This window comes from Asterias rubens, chromosome 18 (genome assembly GCF_902459465.1).
Source record: "Asterias rubens chromosome 18, eAstRub1.3, whole genome shotgun sequence".
NCBI lineage: Eukaryota > Metazoa > Echinodermata > Asteroidea > Forcipulatida > Asteriidae > Asterias > Asterias rubens.
This window is the reverse complement of record NC_047079.1, coordinates 3,796,719-3,814,252: the sequence shown is the minus strand read 5'-3', so window position 1 is coordinate 3,814,252 and position 17,534 is coordinate 3,796,719. Positions and strand designations below refer to the sequence as shown.

The window sequence follows — 17,534 nt, the reverse complement described above, 5'->3', positions numbered from 1 at the left end:
CTGGCCTTGGGCCAAAGGTCCAATGTGGTAATGTTCGAGCTTTGATATACTGTGATACTGGGATCAGATTGGTCCTGAATATACAATGTATCACTATGGGGGACTTTTTAGACGATTCGTTTTCAAAGTAATGAATCTGTGATCTGAGGTCTCGAAATCAAATTTATGGAAAATTACTTCTTTATAGAAAACTATGTCGCTTCAGAGGGAGCCGTTTCTCACAATGTTTCCATTTATTCTATCAACCTCTCCCCTTTAATAATAATATTACTTGTTACCAAGAAATGTTTTTTATGCTAATAATTATTTTGAGTAATTACCATTAGTGTCCACTGCCTTTAACACTACCTAACAATAGCATTTAACAACATCCACCTGGCGATGTACAGCACAATCACAAACGATTGGAACTGTGTGTAATTAAATAGGCTGGATGCACAAGAAAATACTAACTGTAAACTGTTACTGTGTTGTTGTATATAGGCCAGCCTACTTTTACTTACCATCCAATTTATTCATCTTTGAATTTGATGCCTTTCCAAGTTCCACTGCGTGATTCCAAAATACAGTGCGTGGAAGTGTGCTTTGAGTGTCAGCTGCAAACTCATCGGTTATAATATCCTGGTCTTTAATGCCTCGAAATCGGCGACATTATCTGATTATGGTGAAAAACAAACCCGTTTTCCTGTCACCAGCCATCGTGTGTGTGGATTGAGAAAGTCAATAACTGTGTGATGTTTATGCGCAAACCCCTCCTCCCTCGAGCAGGACCGAGTAAATATGAAGACGCCCAATGAAGAGAATAATAAACGCCCAATAGAGACGAGCAAAAAAAGGAATTCCTAAAGGTGATTGTCAGAAAAAATACAATTAAAAAGATAAGGATTGCGACTTTGAAGTAGCCCAATATAAAGCCCAATATATTGCTTACAAAAACGCGTGTGAAAGAAATGCAGAGATAATTATTATGATGATGATGAGATCTGAGTGGTCACGTTGTATAGCGCCACCTTGTGACCTTCTGATAGTAGCAACAAAAATACATTATTAGACGAATTTTTTCAAACGTCATCAACTGTACAGTTATTTTAACGATTTTAAAAACAGTAATTTTGATATTAACATTATTGATCTTTTGTTATTTGACATAGAGTTGTGCGAGACAAAAAAACATATAAACGGGACCCAAAATCTACAAAGTCAATCAGGCATTCACATGACAGTAGGATTTTGACTGGGTGGTCTGGAGGAGGTTGAGACATCCACAATAATTGTCACTAATTTAGAGAGTAATTTGCTTTGTAGAAGGAAACATTTTCTTGTGCGGAGAAAGAGGTCGTCGCAGTCTGCTAAGATAATCAACTCGCTTATTTTTACCTTTGGATTATTTTGTTTATTTAACAATTTAAGAAGATGATTCTTTTTTCTTCCATAATAATTATTGTTCATTACTAACCTAACTCAAACTACAGAGGGCGCTACTACATAAACAGTTCAGTGGTCACTCGTGCACTTGTTGATGAAGTACTGCAGTGAATGTGCAAGAAGTTATTTAGTGATTGAACTTTGGTTCCTACATGGTTCCGCCTGCTGAATAGCAGCAATGAGATCTGTTGTGTTCGTTGAGCATTTGGAGTTTGATTTTCCAGGAAATGTGTTTCCCAATGCAATCATTTTGGGAGATGTTGACAATGACAATGTGAGTAATCCCTCCCATCCCATCATAAGGTTTATCGCGATTCAGAACCGCAATGCATTGTGGGTAATAAGATGGGGCAGTTTGCTATGCAGTGTATGTTGTCATGTACCTTTGTGTGGGTTCAACAGCGCCCTCTATTGATACTTTGCTATTCGCGATAAGCCTTATTCATTAATAATTAATTCATTAAACTCAATCAATAATTTATCATACACATGCAATGCATGCATATGCTAGCTGCAGCTGACTGACATGCACGTGGCTGTTGTCAAAAATAAATATGGGGCTACGATATGCATAACCCTCCATCCTTTGCGACCGTTGAGAGGATCGAGGCATTATTATCGCAATTACCTTGGGTGGTTAGAACCCATGACCACCGCAATGTTGTAGGCCTATTGCATTACTACTTGTACCCTAGCTAGGAGTAGGACTGTAGTATGATGATGTATGATGAGAGTTGTTCCGATATCTCCTAGACGATAGCGGAACGAACCTCATCATATAGTTCTAGCTAGTAGGACTAAGAGATGCATTATGGAGCAGATATCTGATATAAATGACCCCACTGTTTTGATTTGAGTTGACACGGATGGCAAGGATATTCTTTGATTTATATTTAATCACAAACTGCACTACATGTCTGTTAGACTGGGCCCCTGTCTTTATCCGCAGGGATAAAGACGAGTCCCCGCCAATAGCTCCAGTGATTCAATTGGATACTCATTGGATACGTGCAGTGACACGAGCTTTCCATGCCCAAACACCGCCTGTCGTCGCGTATCTCTATGTGAAATTAGGGAGGTTAAAGGTCAAACTACACGCCGGTTTTTGATGCCGGTCTCTGGCGTTATTCACAAGCCTCGAACAATGGCGTCAGACGTTCAGGCTACATGTATGTCTGGTTACGTAGCCTCGTTTAACCTGGTTAATCTCTACCAAGAGAGGGCGCTATTACAATAACATGTAATATCAACACACCCACTACTACTCGACCACACAGTGTTTCTGTCGCGTGTTCATATCCTATATTATTACTATTAGCAGCTGTCCTTGTCTTCCTCTTTTCATTTTTTTTTTCTTTTGGCCTGCAGGAAAATGAGTTGATTGTAGCAAATGTTGAAGGCCAACTGACTGTATTCAAGGGAAGCGATACATTGCCATGGGCAAACTGCTGTAATCTAGGCATGGTAGGTCATTTCTTGTTAGCCCACTACAGTGGTTGACACAATTTGGTTCCAACACCCCTATGTTTCGACACCCCTATTTATTTATTTATTTATTTATTTCCTCAAAACCTCCAAAAATGGAGAAGATAAAAAAGATTTATAAAAAGTACATCCAATATACAGTATAAGGGATATTACCACATAAATAAAGAAACAGGAAAACCCTGACACTCTCGGACGACCCTCAGACCATCAAAAGATTGTCAGAACGATCTGAGTAGCCGACCGAGAGTATCAAGGTCATCACATTAAAGAAACTGATTACGAAACAAAACTGGTTTTACACTATCACAAATACCATGGTTGACGCAGTTTACATACTTAAGGTCAGAGTTAAATTTCCGCCTGCAAGATGTTCCGCCTGCTATGTTCGGACACCCCTAACGTATTTCCCAACACTGAAGCCCGGTTCATGCTCTCTTCGAATGTGAATGCGAAAAAAAATTCAATGTCACAGCCCTGTTTTTCGCTGCGAATGTTTTGCAGGAGTTGAGCACATTTTAACTGATCGCGAATTATTGTTTAACGTTATTTGACGTACAAATTTGTATCCCATTCGCAGGAAGTTTGAACCGGCTTATCTCTAACCCAACCCTTACCTAACACATGCAGATCATGAGGGGTTGTCGGAACATCTGGGAGGTGTCGGAAAATAGATTAGTCACCACTTTTTAAAACAACAAAGCACAAGAGTTCATAATTTTCATCAAACCCAAGAAATTCAAGACGGTGCCATATTTTACAAGATTTTGATAACACTACCTGAGGGTTATCCGACCTGGCGAATGTGATAAAAGTTTTGTCTTTGCTCCCTGTTTAGATATCATGCATCGGGATTGGCGATATATGCAGCATGAAGAAGAACTGCCTTGTAACCATCAGTGCAGAGGGTGTATGTCACATGTTTTCACTCAATCCTTCCTCCCACAATGAGGTATGTATAAGCTTATGGGGTAAAAATAAATAATTACAAAAATGTTGTTGGGGGTTGAAAAAAAAAGTTCTTAAAGTCACCTGGAAATAAAAAAAAAAATCTTTCAAACATAAGAGTATATGCTTACGAACAATAAAACAATTTTTTTAGTAACTGTTTGTCACGATTTATATGTTTAAAAAATATATAAAGTTGTTTGGGGGGCTGACTCCGCCTACCCCTTTTGTGACGTCAATCGAGGCAGACTTTGCCTGCAATGCGTATATTAAACACACGTGCAAAGTACATGTACGTCCAAGTCGTGAGTTGGTACATTTCCAAAAGTGTTTTTCTGCATTCAGCAGCAATACACCTGGTCGGCATTGCCGGAAAAAGACAAAAACAAATTTGTTTGAAACGTACAAACTCACGACTTGGTCCGTACATGTACTTTGCAATTGTGTTTACTCTACGCATTACAGGCAAAGTCTGCCTCGGTTGACGTCACGAACAGCGCCCTCTAGGGTCGGGGTCTACTCTTAAAGTTGTAAATAACATTAAAACCTTCGTTAACTGTTTATTCACATTCCACTCATCAAAACACATATATTACTGACAAAAGCTATATTTTGAAAAAATACCACTTCCAGGTGACTTTAAGTTAAAGTGGGACATGAAGGTGCGACCTCCTGATTAATGTGCCAGCACTCTACCAACTGAGCTATCGAGCCCCAATGTAGATGATAATAATAGTAATAGTAATAATAATAATAATAATAATAATAATATTAATAATAATAATAATAATAATAATAATAATAATAATAATACAGCATTTATAAAGCGAACTTTATCTGTGTGACATTCAAAGGCGCCGGTCTAGAACAAGAAGAAAATTTCACTTGATATGTTCGTCGACTAATCGTACCTATATTGGCAAATATCTTTGTTTGGGAAGGCTGTCAGAAGCCATACAATCGGAGTAGCCAGGGATCACAACAAAGCTTTCAATACAACCTGGGAAGCCACAGCCAGGGGGGATCACCTTAAAAGGAATGCAACTTTTTGTTTCAAATATCAGTATTAACCTATAACGGAAACTGATTTGGTAAACTTTAAATTATTTGGGGTTGAACAAAGAAACACTTGACTTGAGCGGAACTTGAACCTGCATCGCTCCGGATAAATGTGCAGTAGTGCATTTTAGGCGAGCGGCGTTGAGACGTTTACCCATAGTTTTTTGTGTGCATTTTGACTCCTTATTAAGGCACTGTACACGTTTGGTAATTTTCAAATTTTCCAGTGTTCTCACTTGGTGTATCCCATCATAAGCATAAAATAACAAGCCTGTGTAAATTTAGGCTCAATCGGTCATCGAAGTTGCGAGAAATTGATGAAAGAAAAAACACCCTTGTTGGACGAATTTGTGTGCTTTCAGACAGGAATATAAGACTTCTAGCTAGAAGTCTTTTATTATTTTAGTGAGAAATTACCTCTTTCTCCAAAACTATGTTACTTCAGAGGGAGTCGTTGCCGGCTTTCTCGAACACGCTGTAGCCACGTCCTTCGCAGTTCATCTCTTAGCTGTGAGTAAAGGCCAAGTCACACTGCAGTTATACCGAAAATGATAACGATCATGACGCAAAGAGAATGCATTCTATTGGTTGAATTGCTCCCCGCAGAATACGCCCACGCTTATTCAACCAATCATGGGCCTGTGTGACAGGGCCTTAAGGATGATTAGCCTCCTAAATTATTATTACAAATTAATCCTATTTCCTTTTGTCCACAGGATGAGAAGAAAAAGGCGTCCGACGATCCATTCAGGTTATCACCGTGTCACATCCAACATCTACCGGCCAACATCAAAGTGGTGCTCATTGAAGATATAGGTCAGTGACCCCACAGTCGTGACCTTGGCCACATTTTCACGAAGCTGTTATCAAAAGTTTTAGTTTTGGGCTTCAGAGCGTTTTCCATTTCAATTTTCATCACGCTGTTAGCCATAAACACAGGAAAAGTCATGCTAACCGTCAGGATTTCCGAAAGTGAATGAATGACGCAGAAATGTAAATCTATGGTGAACGAAGAAGCTGTCGCTGTGTATAGTCCGGTTCATACTTCCTGCAAATGCGAATGCGATAAAATTTTTACAGCACAAATTCGCATTGAATAATTCGCAGCGGTTGAGTTGTGCTCAACTCTCCTGCAAATATCGCAGCGAAAACAGAGTTGTGCTGTCAAATTCGCACCGCAAATTGAAGGCCTAAAATGTTATTTGAAAAGGTTTGCGTTTTGAAATGAAGTGTCTTGTTGGGTACGTCACAAATAAAAAAAATTATGTTTTGTTTTATTGGCTAGGATCATTATTGGGATTATAAGTTTTTTTAACTTGCAGATGGCGATGGCAAAATGGAGTTTGTGGTCGGACAAACAGATCGTGTCGTACAAGCTTATCGCTGGGTGGAAAATCAACCATCGGCAATGAATGTGAGTCCGATAAAATGACTTCTGATTTCTGACAGTTTTGATTCCTAACTCTTATTCTTGGATCCTAACACACTTTTCTTGTTAACCTTACTACTGTCTGACCATTCTTTTGTCATGCATTGTTGTTTTTAAGAATTCATAAGCCCAAAGATAAACTGCCCTCCAGCAGGGTGTAACAGTAAACCTTCTTACTGTTTGGTCATCCAATTTTGTTCATTGTTGTTTTGAATTATGCATTTTACAAATAGATGCGTCGCCAACCAGCAGTATGATATCATAGTGAATGATTTACACAGAACACAATTAACCTTCCTACTGTCTGACCATTCTTTTTTTCATCCATTGTTGTTTTGAATTATTCATAGGCCTAAAGATAAACTGCCCTCCAGCAAGGTGTAATAGTACACAGTTAACCTTTACTGTTTGGTCATCCAATTTGATTCATTGTTGTTTTGAATTATGTACTTTAGAAATAGATGCGACGCCAACCAGCAATTATCATAGTGATCGATCTAAACGGTACAAAGTTAACCTTCCTACTGTCTGACCATTCAATATCATCCAATGTGATTCGGAAGTAAAGTAAAACTATGCTAGCCTGTTGACATCATGTGTTAATAATAATAATAAATTATAATACAATAATAATTTGTATTATTAATAATAATAAAAATAATAGCCGTTTTTTATATAGCGCTTCCAACATTAGTATCCCTGGTCACCAAACCTTAATTCATTCCTTAAATCATCTCAACTCCCTTGGGAGAATAAAGCCGTGCTGCCAAATATAAAGCGCACCAAGCTAATCATTCACAAGAACCATCTCTGCCCTCGCAGGTACCCATTATGGTTAAGTGTCTTGCTCAAGGACACAAGTGTCACGACCCGGATTTGAACCCACACTCCGCTGAACAGAAGCACCAGAGCTTGAGTTCGGTGCTTTTATCCGCTCGGCCATGACACCTCATTTGAATGCATCTACATTTAATATTGCCCACACAAAACATTCCTACTGTCTGACCATTGATATCATCCATAGTTGATATAAATTATAGACAAACTATATATTTGTATCAATTTTCTTTCAGGACTCCTCTTCCATATTTGCACCCGGAAAACTTGTTTTGCTCCAAAAGTGGCATCTAAATGGTCAGGTGAGGTTGTTTGTTTGTTTGTTTGTTTGTTTGTTTGTTTGTTTGTTTGTTTGTTTGTTTGTTTGTTTGTTTGTTTGTTCGTTCATTCGTTCGTTCGTTCGTTCAGTCGTTCGTTCGTTCGTTCGTTCGTTCGTTCGTTCGTTCGTTCGTTCGTTCGTTCGTTCGTTCGTTCGTTCGTTCGTTCGTTCGTTCGTTCGTTCGTTCGTTCGTTCGTTCGTTGGTTGGTTGGTTCGTTCGTTCGTTCATTCGTTGCAGAAAATTTTGTGCTTTAAGATGCCTAATAAGAGACTTCTTTTTTCTTGGACTCACCGTCTGCACCTGTTCGTAGATTGGTTCTCTGTCCCTCGGCCGGCACCGAGATGGACGTCCGAAACTCGTCGTCTCACAACCCGGCTGTAATTACGCCGAGTTGCAGTGTAGCTGGGTCAAAGTTCAAGATGAAGAGGTCGCTAGTGGTGCTTATAGGTTGGTAAATCATTCATTAATGTTTGTAAGGGGTTATAGGCTAATATGCATGTGTTTTGTATCTACAGGACTCAGGAAGGCACTGGTACATGCAGTGCTTATCACACATCGTTGATACTTTAGAAGACCAAAATTATTATTCTTTATCCCCGACATGACATTATGACATTCATTAAAAAAATACTATTTTTCACCCGTAAAGACAAAGTATACCTTTGGTTTTTAGAACCATTTAATTGCTTTAAACATGTTAAAGGAACACGTTGCCTTGGATCGGTCGAAATGGTCTTTGAAAAGCCTTTGTAACCGTTTGTTACAAAATGCATATGGTCAGAAAGATGTTTTAAAAGTAGAATACAATGATCCACACAAATTTGCCTCAAAATTGCATGGTTTTCCTTTTACTTTACGAACTAAAAACACGGTCGGCCATTTATGGGAGTCAAATATCTGACTCCCATAAATGGCCGGCCGTGTTAGTCGACGAGATAAAAGGAAAACCACGCAATTTCGAGTGATACTTGTGTGTATATATATATATGTTACTTTTAAATTATCTATCAAACCATATGCATTTTATAACAAACGGTTGCACACGCTTTTCAAAGACCAACTCGACCGATCCAAGGCAACGTGTTCCTTTAATCCTATGTTATTGTAGACGTACAAAATATAGCTGACAATTTCATTTCAAAAGTAGGTCACCTGTCATGTTTTTGAGATATCGCCGAAAAAAATGGAGCGAATATGTCCACGCAAGAAGAACAATCCCTAGTAGGAGCACATTCTAAATCAGATTTAAGTTTTTAAATAACCACAGTACTGCAAAGTGAAATGTTTTCTAAAAAATGCTCTATACTTTCAAACGCTGCTGTAGGCCTGTGCATCTAACCAAATATTTTTCATGCCATTAATTTTAAGAGTAATTATTACCAAATGTATTCCTTTCCTTCAAACAATGCTTTAAGGTTTTTTTCTTCTTCTTTAAATAATTATAGCAGCAAAGGAGAATCCTATGTGAAGTGGCATCCGATCTCCAATAAGAGGGCGCGAAACTCTAATGTCACCACGGAGCTGGTCGGCAGAGTACGCCAGTCGGGTAAGAATCATGTCTTGCCACAGGTTCATCCAAGTTCTGTCACATGAAACCTATCATACGTTAATTGAACTGGCTACCCATCAGGGGCCAATTTCATGGCTCTGCTTACCATAAGCACGCTTACGGAAGCAGGGAATTTTGTGCTTACGGCAAGCATATTTTACGGGTTAGCAGCGAAATTTGGCTTCTGCGCGTGCGTACTCCACGTTACTAGGCATTCTACGCTAGCACAGAAATTCGGCGCTTGGACGTGTGCGGGGAATCGTGATCGTAAGCGCAGATTTCGGACCCAGATCCATGAAATTGGGCCCAGGTCCCAGATTGAATACAAAATACTCCTTCTCACCTTCAAATGCATCCACGGTCTAGCTCCTCCCTACCTATCTGAACTTATAACTATCACGCAACCATCCCGCTACTCCCTTCGCTCCTCTCAAGGCATCACGCTAAACCACCCATCTCCCAAGATGCTACCCACACTTGGTGATAGAGCCTTCACTGCTGCTGCTCAAAAACTGTGGAATAAACTACCGATATCGCTTCGTAATCAACAATCTGTCAATATCTTTTTTTTTTAACTGCTTAAACCTCACCTATTCTGTTAACAAAATAACTTTAAAGCGCATTTTGAACATGTTTATGGAAAGTGCGCAAAATAAATAAATTATTTATCATGAATTTGGATAACTGATTGTTTTTGATCCAGGGTGTCACTGTAGTATAATACAAGAATTTAAGGCCTCCAGTGCGATGGATGAATCTAAAAATTGAACCATGTCTTCATTGAATGAAAATGTGAATTTGTAATTTGATACATTTTATTTGTAGCTGAAGACACGGACGATGTGGTTCCGAACAGAATGGCTATGTGTACACTAGACGGTGAGTAACATAGATAATCATATTTTAACTAGTTGGTGTGACACTGCTCTAGAATTGTAAAAGGTCTTGGGTTTGAATCCCACCCGAGTAATATGCCTGTGATTTTTTTCACAGGACTCGGGTAAGTACGGAGTATACAGTGCTAATACACATCGGGCAATTCTGCCAATGCGATCAGCATTCTTCTCTTACAGGGCAAGAAAACTGCAGGACTTGCAATCACAAGGTTGTGGGTTCGAATCCCCTAGCTTACCAATGACTTCACAATGACTAGAATAAGTATTGTCGTCTAGTTACTGAATCACAGTTTCTTGATATGTGTCGTTCGTAATCATAGACGTTTGTATGAGAGAGATTGGCTGTTGCCAGCTTGGCGTTTAAATCCCTTTGTGGGAGTTTGCAAAGTTCCCTTGATGATGGGAAGATCAATCAAACAAACAAACAAACAAACAAACAAACAAACAAACAAACAAACAAACAAACCAATTAAATTTCTGCGCTAGGTGTGTGAGCGAAGAATGCCTAGTAACATGGGGAACACACATGTATGCGTTCAGGCAGAAATTCCCTTCAACCATTGAAATACCAACTAGGTAAGCATGGAATTCCCTGCTTCTGTATAAGTGCCTATTATTCACTTACTGTAAGCAGAGCTATGACATTGGGCCTAGTTGACGTGTACATCTGCAAGTTCTTTTTGGAGAGACTTATCGTTCGTAACTTTCTATTAATTCGTATTAATTGCTGACAGCCAGATGGCAGACGTTTTTATCCACCCGGACTTCCCATTGTGTATCGTGCACAGATACGCTTTGTTTCAGTCATACACAGAGTGACAACAGGCTCTGGAAAATATGCCTTGTCAAATCCCTTTCCTAGTTTTTCTGTTTAAAACACGTTGCTGATTTGTTTTCCCTTATTATCGTCATTGTTTCTTGTCATCTCAGGCACCTTAATGATGCTAGAAGAAGATCAAATTCTCTGGTCACTACTGGTTGACCGTCAGCTTTTCTCACTGACAAAATTTGACATCAATGTAAGTATTTAACAAACTGATTGATTGACTGATTGATTGATGACGTGCATGCATGTAGACCATGATATTGCCCTTACTGACGTCATATTTCAGATTCGAATCACAAACACATTAATTTCCATATTTCTATGAAAAACAACCTGATGCTTTCTGACTCTTTCTCTCTATTCATGTATTTTCACTTGACTGTATAGGTTACACTTATATAGCGCCATAAGCGGAGTTGTGCGCTTTATAGGTTTTCATTATTGTTATTAATTTATTATTATTATTATTATACACTTGTTCATGTGCTGTGTTGTCATTTAGCCTTTGAGATAGTATTTGTACAAAATGCCATGGACCCATCAGTCACAGCGTGTATAGTGTATAGTGTACATTACATGTATGTTTAACTGAGCAATGTTGTCACACTTTGTATTAAATGTTGTTGACATGAAATGAAACGTATCTAAAATGAAATATTTGTGGTATTTCATGACAGTGTGACGGTCAGGATGAAGTGGTTGTCTGTGCTTGGGACGGTTGGACCTACTTAGTGGATCACAGCCAAGAGTCAGTTCGCTTCCACTTCCAGGAAAACGTCTGTGCATTTTGTGCAGGTAATGTATGCCTTCCAATTGATAGATAATTCTTTTGTGGCGTGTCGTTGTCCAGGCGTCTAGCTGGCTGAGCGGTCAAGTTAACCACACCAAAGCTCTGGTGTGGTCAGCAGCAGGGTATTGGTTTGAATCTCGGTCAAATATTCAGAAATTTTTTGTTTTTGGAGTAACAAACACAATGAAATTGGGCCCAGGTCATAGCATCTTCCAAGTGACCAACAAACAGATTGATCTGTGGAACTGATGTTTAAATTTCACAGGTCAGTACAGTAGTACTACAGGAACCAACAGGCCGTGCCTCGTTTACGCTACATTCAACAAACGCATCTATCTCTACTGCAATGTACAATTACCCAGAATTCCATCCTCGGATCTGCAGCAGGTTCTGTCGGAGAACAAGAAAGTTCAGGAGAAGCTTAAAGAGCTGAAGATTGACGGTTGGTAACAACCCCGCTACTCCATGTTCCCATTTTGTAATCATTATATCAGTTTTAAGACCGATTTTCTACCTTCCACCTGATTGAAAAAGTAGAAAAGTTCTTTTCAGAGCAAATTAGTCTTCAGAATTCTAAAATCTACTCAGCCGCAGCAGAACAAATAGCAAGACAAGTTCTCAAGGAACCAAATCTACACAGTAGATAATATACACACTGTGTTACCGCAAACTAAAGTTATACATCGATACCTCACCATGGAATGCCTCAAAAATAACACGCCTTTTATGTCAAAACGGTTAAATAATTTTGTTGTATCTCCTCCGTTTTTTTTTTTTCTTTCAGCAAATGATACCAGCAAACTTCGGGAGCTTTACCAATGGTGTTTTTATGGCAACCACGCAAGATACAAAGCAGAGGATCAAACTTGAAATTGAGAAGAAATTGAGAAGAACATTATATTATATTTGTACATTTTTATGCGCCTTTGATTTGTTATTTCTATAACTGGGTAATTCTAACAATTTTTCTTTTTTTTCAACAAGAGCATGGATTAAAGGTTTTATTCAATTTAACTTTGTGAGTGGTGTGCCCAGGCCAAATAGGCATTTCTTACGAAACAGTTTTTTTGAGAAGAACATTATATTATATTTGTACATTTTTATGCGCCTTTGATTTTGTTTTTTTCTATAACTGGTTAATTCTAACAATTTTTCTTTGTTTTCAACAAGAGTATGGATTAAAGGTTTTATTCAATTTAACTTTGTGAGTGGTGTGCCCAGGCCAAATAGGCATTTCTTACCAAACAGTTTTTTTTTAAATATCTACAATTCATAAGTTGGAGAAGATGGTTCTGAATATAAGAGGCTATAAGAGAAACTGAACTTAACAGTTTAGTGAGCTTAACGGGAAGGAGGCCGACATTCTATTGTTTTTAAAGCAAGCATTCACCAAAATACACCAAAGCAAAATCTAAAATATAAAGTGATCTCCCACACTTGAACTGATTGTTATCCTCCAACCATTAATAAACAACACAAAATAGTATTAATAGTTGTGACACTTGTGTTTTTAAGCAACGTCCTTCGGATGGGACATCAAGCTGTTAGGCCCATGTGTTGTGTAACGCATGTAAAAGAACCTAGTGCACTTATCCAAAAGGGAAGGGGTTCGCTCCGGTGTGCTTGGCTGGATTGGCAGCATATTGCGCCACAGAACTTTGTAAACTATAGCATGGTGCTAAGGATTAGGTCTCATAATTCAACTTTGTCCTACTCACCTTGCAGTAAAATACCTGGTGCTTTGAATCCTTTGGGAAAAGGCGCGTTATAAAAACGGTTATTACTATTATTGTTAATACAGTCAGTTATAAGGGCCAAAATTAATCATGACACAAGTTTACAAAACTTGATTTAACCCGCCCCCCATTTTGACAATATTTCTTTAGTAACACAAAAAGTTAAACACAAAATAATAACCACAGAGAGCTCTAGGATAGTGTTCCTTCCAGATAATTAATAGTTCCCACAAAAAATAAAGATATCAATATAAACCACAAGGGAAACTGAACTGTTTGGCTTCTGACTGGCACCCTCGAACAAAGATATTGACAAAATAGGGACACCGCCAATATAGGGCTAGATATCTCAGTTGGTAGAGCGCCGGCACGTTAATCCCGAGGTCGTTGGTTCGAATCCCACTCTAGTCAATTCTTTGTTCAACCCCATAAATCATTTGAAAAAAATAAAATAAAGAGAAATACCTACAGAAAGTAAACGTGCTGTCTTAAAAGAGAAAGTGGAAAAAGGGAATGAGTCCGAAGAACGCAGAAACTTGACTTTTATTGTAAATATGCTTATTAAAATTTTCCGAAATATCAAGGGCGCATATAGAAATATTGAAGGTCAGATGGTAGGAGGAGTGACTGTGTGCTGTGTAGATGCATTCACCTCAAGATATTATGTTGCAGGCAGGCATGGTTCATCATTCAAAACCACTGTGGATGATGTTGAATGGTCACACAGTAGTAGGAGGGTTGACTGTGTGCTGTGCAAATATGCAGTCACCACATGATAGGCTGGCATAGTATATATCTATCATTCAAAACCACAGTAAATTGGATTGAATGGCCACACAGTAGGAGGGTTGACTGTTCAGATGCTATCACCTCATGAATTCATATTGCAGGCTGTTTTTTATGTATCAATCAAAACCTTGGTAAATTTGATTGAATGGTCACACAGTAGGAGGGTTGACTGTGTATAGATGCATTTGAATTCAAGTTCTGGTGCAGTCACCGGAGTGTGGGTTCGAATCCCGGTCGTGACACTTGTGTACTTGAGCAAGATACTTTACTATAATTGCTTCTCTTCACCCAGGGGTATAAATGGGTACCTGCGAGGGTAGAGGTTGATATTGTGTATGAAAAAGCCACAAGCGCCTTACAGGCAGCTCAGGGCTGTATACTCCCAAGGGAGCTTAAAAAGATTAAAGGGATGTTATTGGCCCAATGACCATTATTATTATTATTATTATTATTATTATTATTATTATTATTATTATTATTATTATTATTATTATTATTATTATTATTATTATTATTATTATTATTATTATTATTATTATTATTATTATTATTATTATTATTATTATTATTATTATTATTATTATTATTATTATTATTATTATTATTATTATTATTATTATTATTATTATTATTATTATTATTATTCGCCTCATGGTATTATATTGCAGGCTGCGAGTGTATCCATACAGTGAATTCGACTGAACAATAGTCATACTGAAAAAGATTTTGTTTAAAAACATAACACACAAAATGTTGATCATCCGAACAGTCCTGATCGACAATTCAATTCAATAATTTAATAATTTATTTGTCCATTAAAAAGATAATGGAAAATTTAAGTGTCAAAACATTGATAAAAAGCTCTAAGACAGAACACTTAAAAAATACAGAAGAATGATTAAACTATGATCATACACATACACTGACGGAAGAAAAGTTATAACATGAAAGAACCAAACAAAAACATCCCAATGCAAAAACTACCCAACACGACAGGTCGCCGTTAAACAGCGCTGGTTCAAGCTTCAGCTGTTGTTTTTACAAGCTTGTGGACCCTGATTAAATTATCTGATAGTATGATAGTATATAAACAATTAGATCAGCATGTGCTATAAATCGTATCTCATTCTTATGTTGCGAAGCAGCCGTCGATTTCACCAATTTCTTCCTTACTTAAGGATTAATCTTAGTAATATTATGCACGAGGTACGTCACAATGCTAATCCAAAACGAGGGGGCGTAGCCACTGCAAGTGATGGGGGGGGGTCCGTACGCCCATAGCCTCTTTTTGGGTAAGAATTATGACGTCATGCTCAAATATTAAGAGAGGCGTATGACGCATTGAAACTCGTCCTATATTAAACTCGATATAGAATTTATCCTAGTGTTTCGTGAAATCGGCTGCGCAGGGCCGGTGCTCATAAAATGATAACTGTATAGTTTTTATAATCTTTGTGAAAAGTTGTAATCTGAAAGCTTGCAGAACAACTAGTGCCTTTAAAGGATTTGATTACTTTTTGTAACACAAAAATACAATCTACACAGATATACATTAACATTTTAAAGATAATGATAGTAGAAAGCTTCCCTTAAAATATTACTTGCTGAGGTGTTGTAGTTTTTGAGAAGTGAGTTAAACAAGGTCACGATCCATTCGTCAAGATTCTATGTTTTCAAAACTGCTTTAGACATCCAAACGCTCCGAACTTTCGGTGTTAGATTTTAAATTGAAACTCGCAGATTAAAAGTTGTCAATTTATGTTTTAGACAATGACAGAACACAACTTGCGCCGTTATAGCTACTTTGTGAAAAACTGTGTGTTGCTCATTCTTGTGCTGTTGTCGTCTTCAAAGTGTCGTTGCCTGAAGTTTTAGAAATTCTTTAAAATATTGATAATTCCCTGAATTGTTCGCAGTAAGAACTGTAATTGTAATTTAAATGTGTATAAGGATGAAGCTGTGTGAATGCCTATATGATTGAGTACTTCAGAGGGCTGGTGCTACAGATGAAAAAGCCCTACCATAGCCCTATTGTGTAGACTAGAGCACAGCAGTTATTTGAACATAAGACAGTAGTTCCATAATAGTTTAATTTCCAAACGGGATTGGAAAATAAATTGTCACAAAGGCGGGGATGAAATTCTTCAGACTTTTATCTGAATTCAGACTTTTTATGTCGGCTTAGTGAAGAAAATCAGACAATCGTTGTTTCCACACAAAACAAAAACCCAAAGAAATCCTGCTCTTTGGTCTACTTCTCTAGTGCTTTCCCAAAAGCTCACTGTAATCTTATCAATCAAGTTTCAGATCTTTTTGTTAGTAATGGCTCTCACCCCTGCGGGGTTCATACTTCTGGCAAGTTGCGAAACAATTATCTTTTGTTCTAATTGATAAACAACTTGCTCGTACTGATTGTACATGGTGTCGGATAGTCCAACTGTAGGGGAAGTAAACAAATAGATAGACAGGTATATAGACAGACAGACACGGATAGATAATACATTTATTTCAGTGTTGCCGATTGTGTAGCAAAACTAGATTATTGCTCAATGGTTAAAAGGAACACGTTGCCTTGGACCGGGTGAGTTGTGAAAAGTGTTTGAAACCGTTTGTTATAAAAAATAATGGTCGGAAAGGACTTTTAAGGCCTTTCTGACCGTGCTAGTTCACGACTGGAAACCGTGCAATTTCGAGGCATTTTTGTTAGGATCATCATCTTTCAACCACAATTGTATGCATTTATAACAACGGTTTTCAAACGCTTTACAAAGACCAACTTGCCCGATTTAAACGTGAAGGTACCAAAAAAAAAAATATCGAGTAAACAAATGGTAAAAACACAAAGTACATACACGAACATTGGAAATCTTATCACAACAGACAACATTATTAGGTCTATAGACCAGTGATTCAAGTCCTGTCCTCGTGCGAGAGGTATATCCGCCTTCAAAATATACAGGGGTCTGGTTTTACACATCTTTTTTTTTCTTTTTGGGGGGGTGGGTGGGAGGGGGTTAGGAACCAAACGTCATTAATGAAGCAAAAACTGAAAAGTACACAAAATAATATGCAAACGGGTGCTTTTTATTTGTCTCTCTTGCAGAATAAGCGTTTAAAATCACATTGCAACTGGGAGTCCGTTTCACGAAATGACCCAGAAACGGGACAGTTTGTAGCAGACATTACATTCTATGTCAGATAAACCGAGAAGTGGGCCAGACCTACTGGAAACACAAAATTTGTGTTCCCAGTAAGTCTGTTTCCAGTAAGTAAGCTTATTTAATAAGCTTTTAACGTTATTCGGAAAGTGCGCCCTCAATGTTACCCAAAATTCGATTCGATTCTGACCTGTGAGTTTTTATTTATACTTTAAGTTTGTACAAGAGTGTTAGGAATTTGGTCATCTCCGATCCACACTTCGCTCTGACTGTTCTTAACCCTGGTC

At 38.0% G+C, this 17,534-nt stretch overlaps 2 protein-coding genes across 12 annotated transcripts in view; one reads left to right on the top strand and one right to left on the bottom strand.

Annotated features, from left to right (window-relative positions):
• LOC117302300 (actin filament-associated protein 1-like) overlaps window positions 1–844 on the bottom strand; it is a 62,535-nt gene extending 61,691 nt beyond the window's left edge. For all 8 annotated transcript variants that reach the window (XM_033786182.1, XM_033786187.1, XM_033786188.1 and 5 more), the window contains exon 1: window positions 504–844. In XM_033786182.1, the coding sequence (XP_033642073.1) occupies window positions 504–519 (16 nt within the window). In that variant the 5' untranslated portion in view covers window positions 520–844. The remainder of the gene's footprint in view (window positions 1–503) is intronic.
• A 214-nt stretch (window positions 845–1,058) lies between these two features.
• Window positions 1,059–12,974, top strand: LOC117302337 (KICSTOR complex protein ITFG2-like). Of its 4 annotated transcripts, XM_033786243.1 has the most exons (15): window positions 1,059–1,077; window positions 1,473–1,699; window positions 2,794–2,889; window positions 3,749–3,862; window positions 5,634–5,733; window positions 6,240–6,331; window positions 7,420–7,485; window positions 7,814–7,950; window positions 8,949–9,049; window positions 9,878–9,931; window positions 10,879–10,967; window positions 11,452–11,569; window positions 11,830–12,006; window positions 12,349–12,446; window positions 12,642–12,974. In XM_033786243.1, the coding sequence occupies exons 2-14, from the start codon at window positions 1,604–1,606 to the stop codon at window positions 12,432–12,434; spliced, it is 1,326 nt and encodes a 441-aa protein (XP_033642134.1). In that variant the 5' UTR covers window positions 1,059–1,077; window positions 1,473–1,603; the 3' UTR covers window positions 12,435–12,446; window positions 12,642–12,974. The 4 variants fall into 4 exon arrangements, with proteins under 4 accessions (XP_033642134.1, XP_033642132.1, XP_033642133.1 ...); XM_033786241.1 differs by lacking the exon at window positions 1,059–1,077 and having other exon boundaries at window positions 1,426–1,699; window positions 8,952–9,049; XM_033786242.1 differs by lacking the exon at window positions 1,059–1,077 and having other exon boundaries at window positions 1,427–1,699.
• The last annotated feature ends 4,560 nt before the right edge of the window (window positions 12,975–17,534 follow it).

Bases quoted from the DNA above. Each gene is read 5' to 3' on its own strand.
- LOC117302337 (XM_033786243.1), top strand. From the start codon at position 1,604: ATGAGATCTGTTGTGTTCGTTGAGCATTTGGAGTTTGATTTTCCAGGA. The intron at 5,734-6,239 runs GTCAGTGACCCC...TTTAACTTGCAG, and splicing joins GGTGCTCATTGAAGATATAG to ATGGCGATGGCAAAATGGAG. The intron at 6,332-7,419 runs GTGAGTCCGATA...ATTTTCTTTCAG, and splicing joins ATCAACCATCGGCAATGAAT to GACTCCTCTTCCATATTTGC.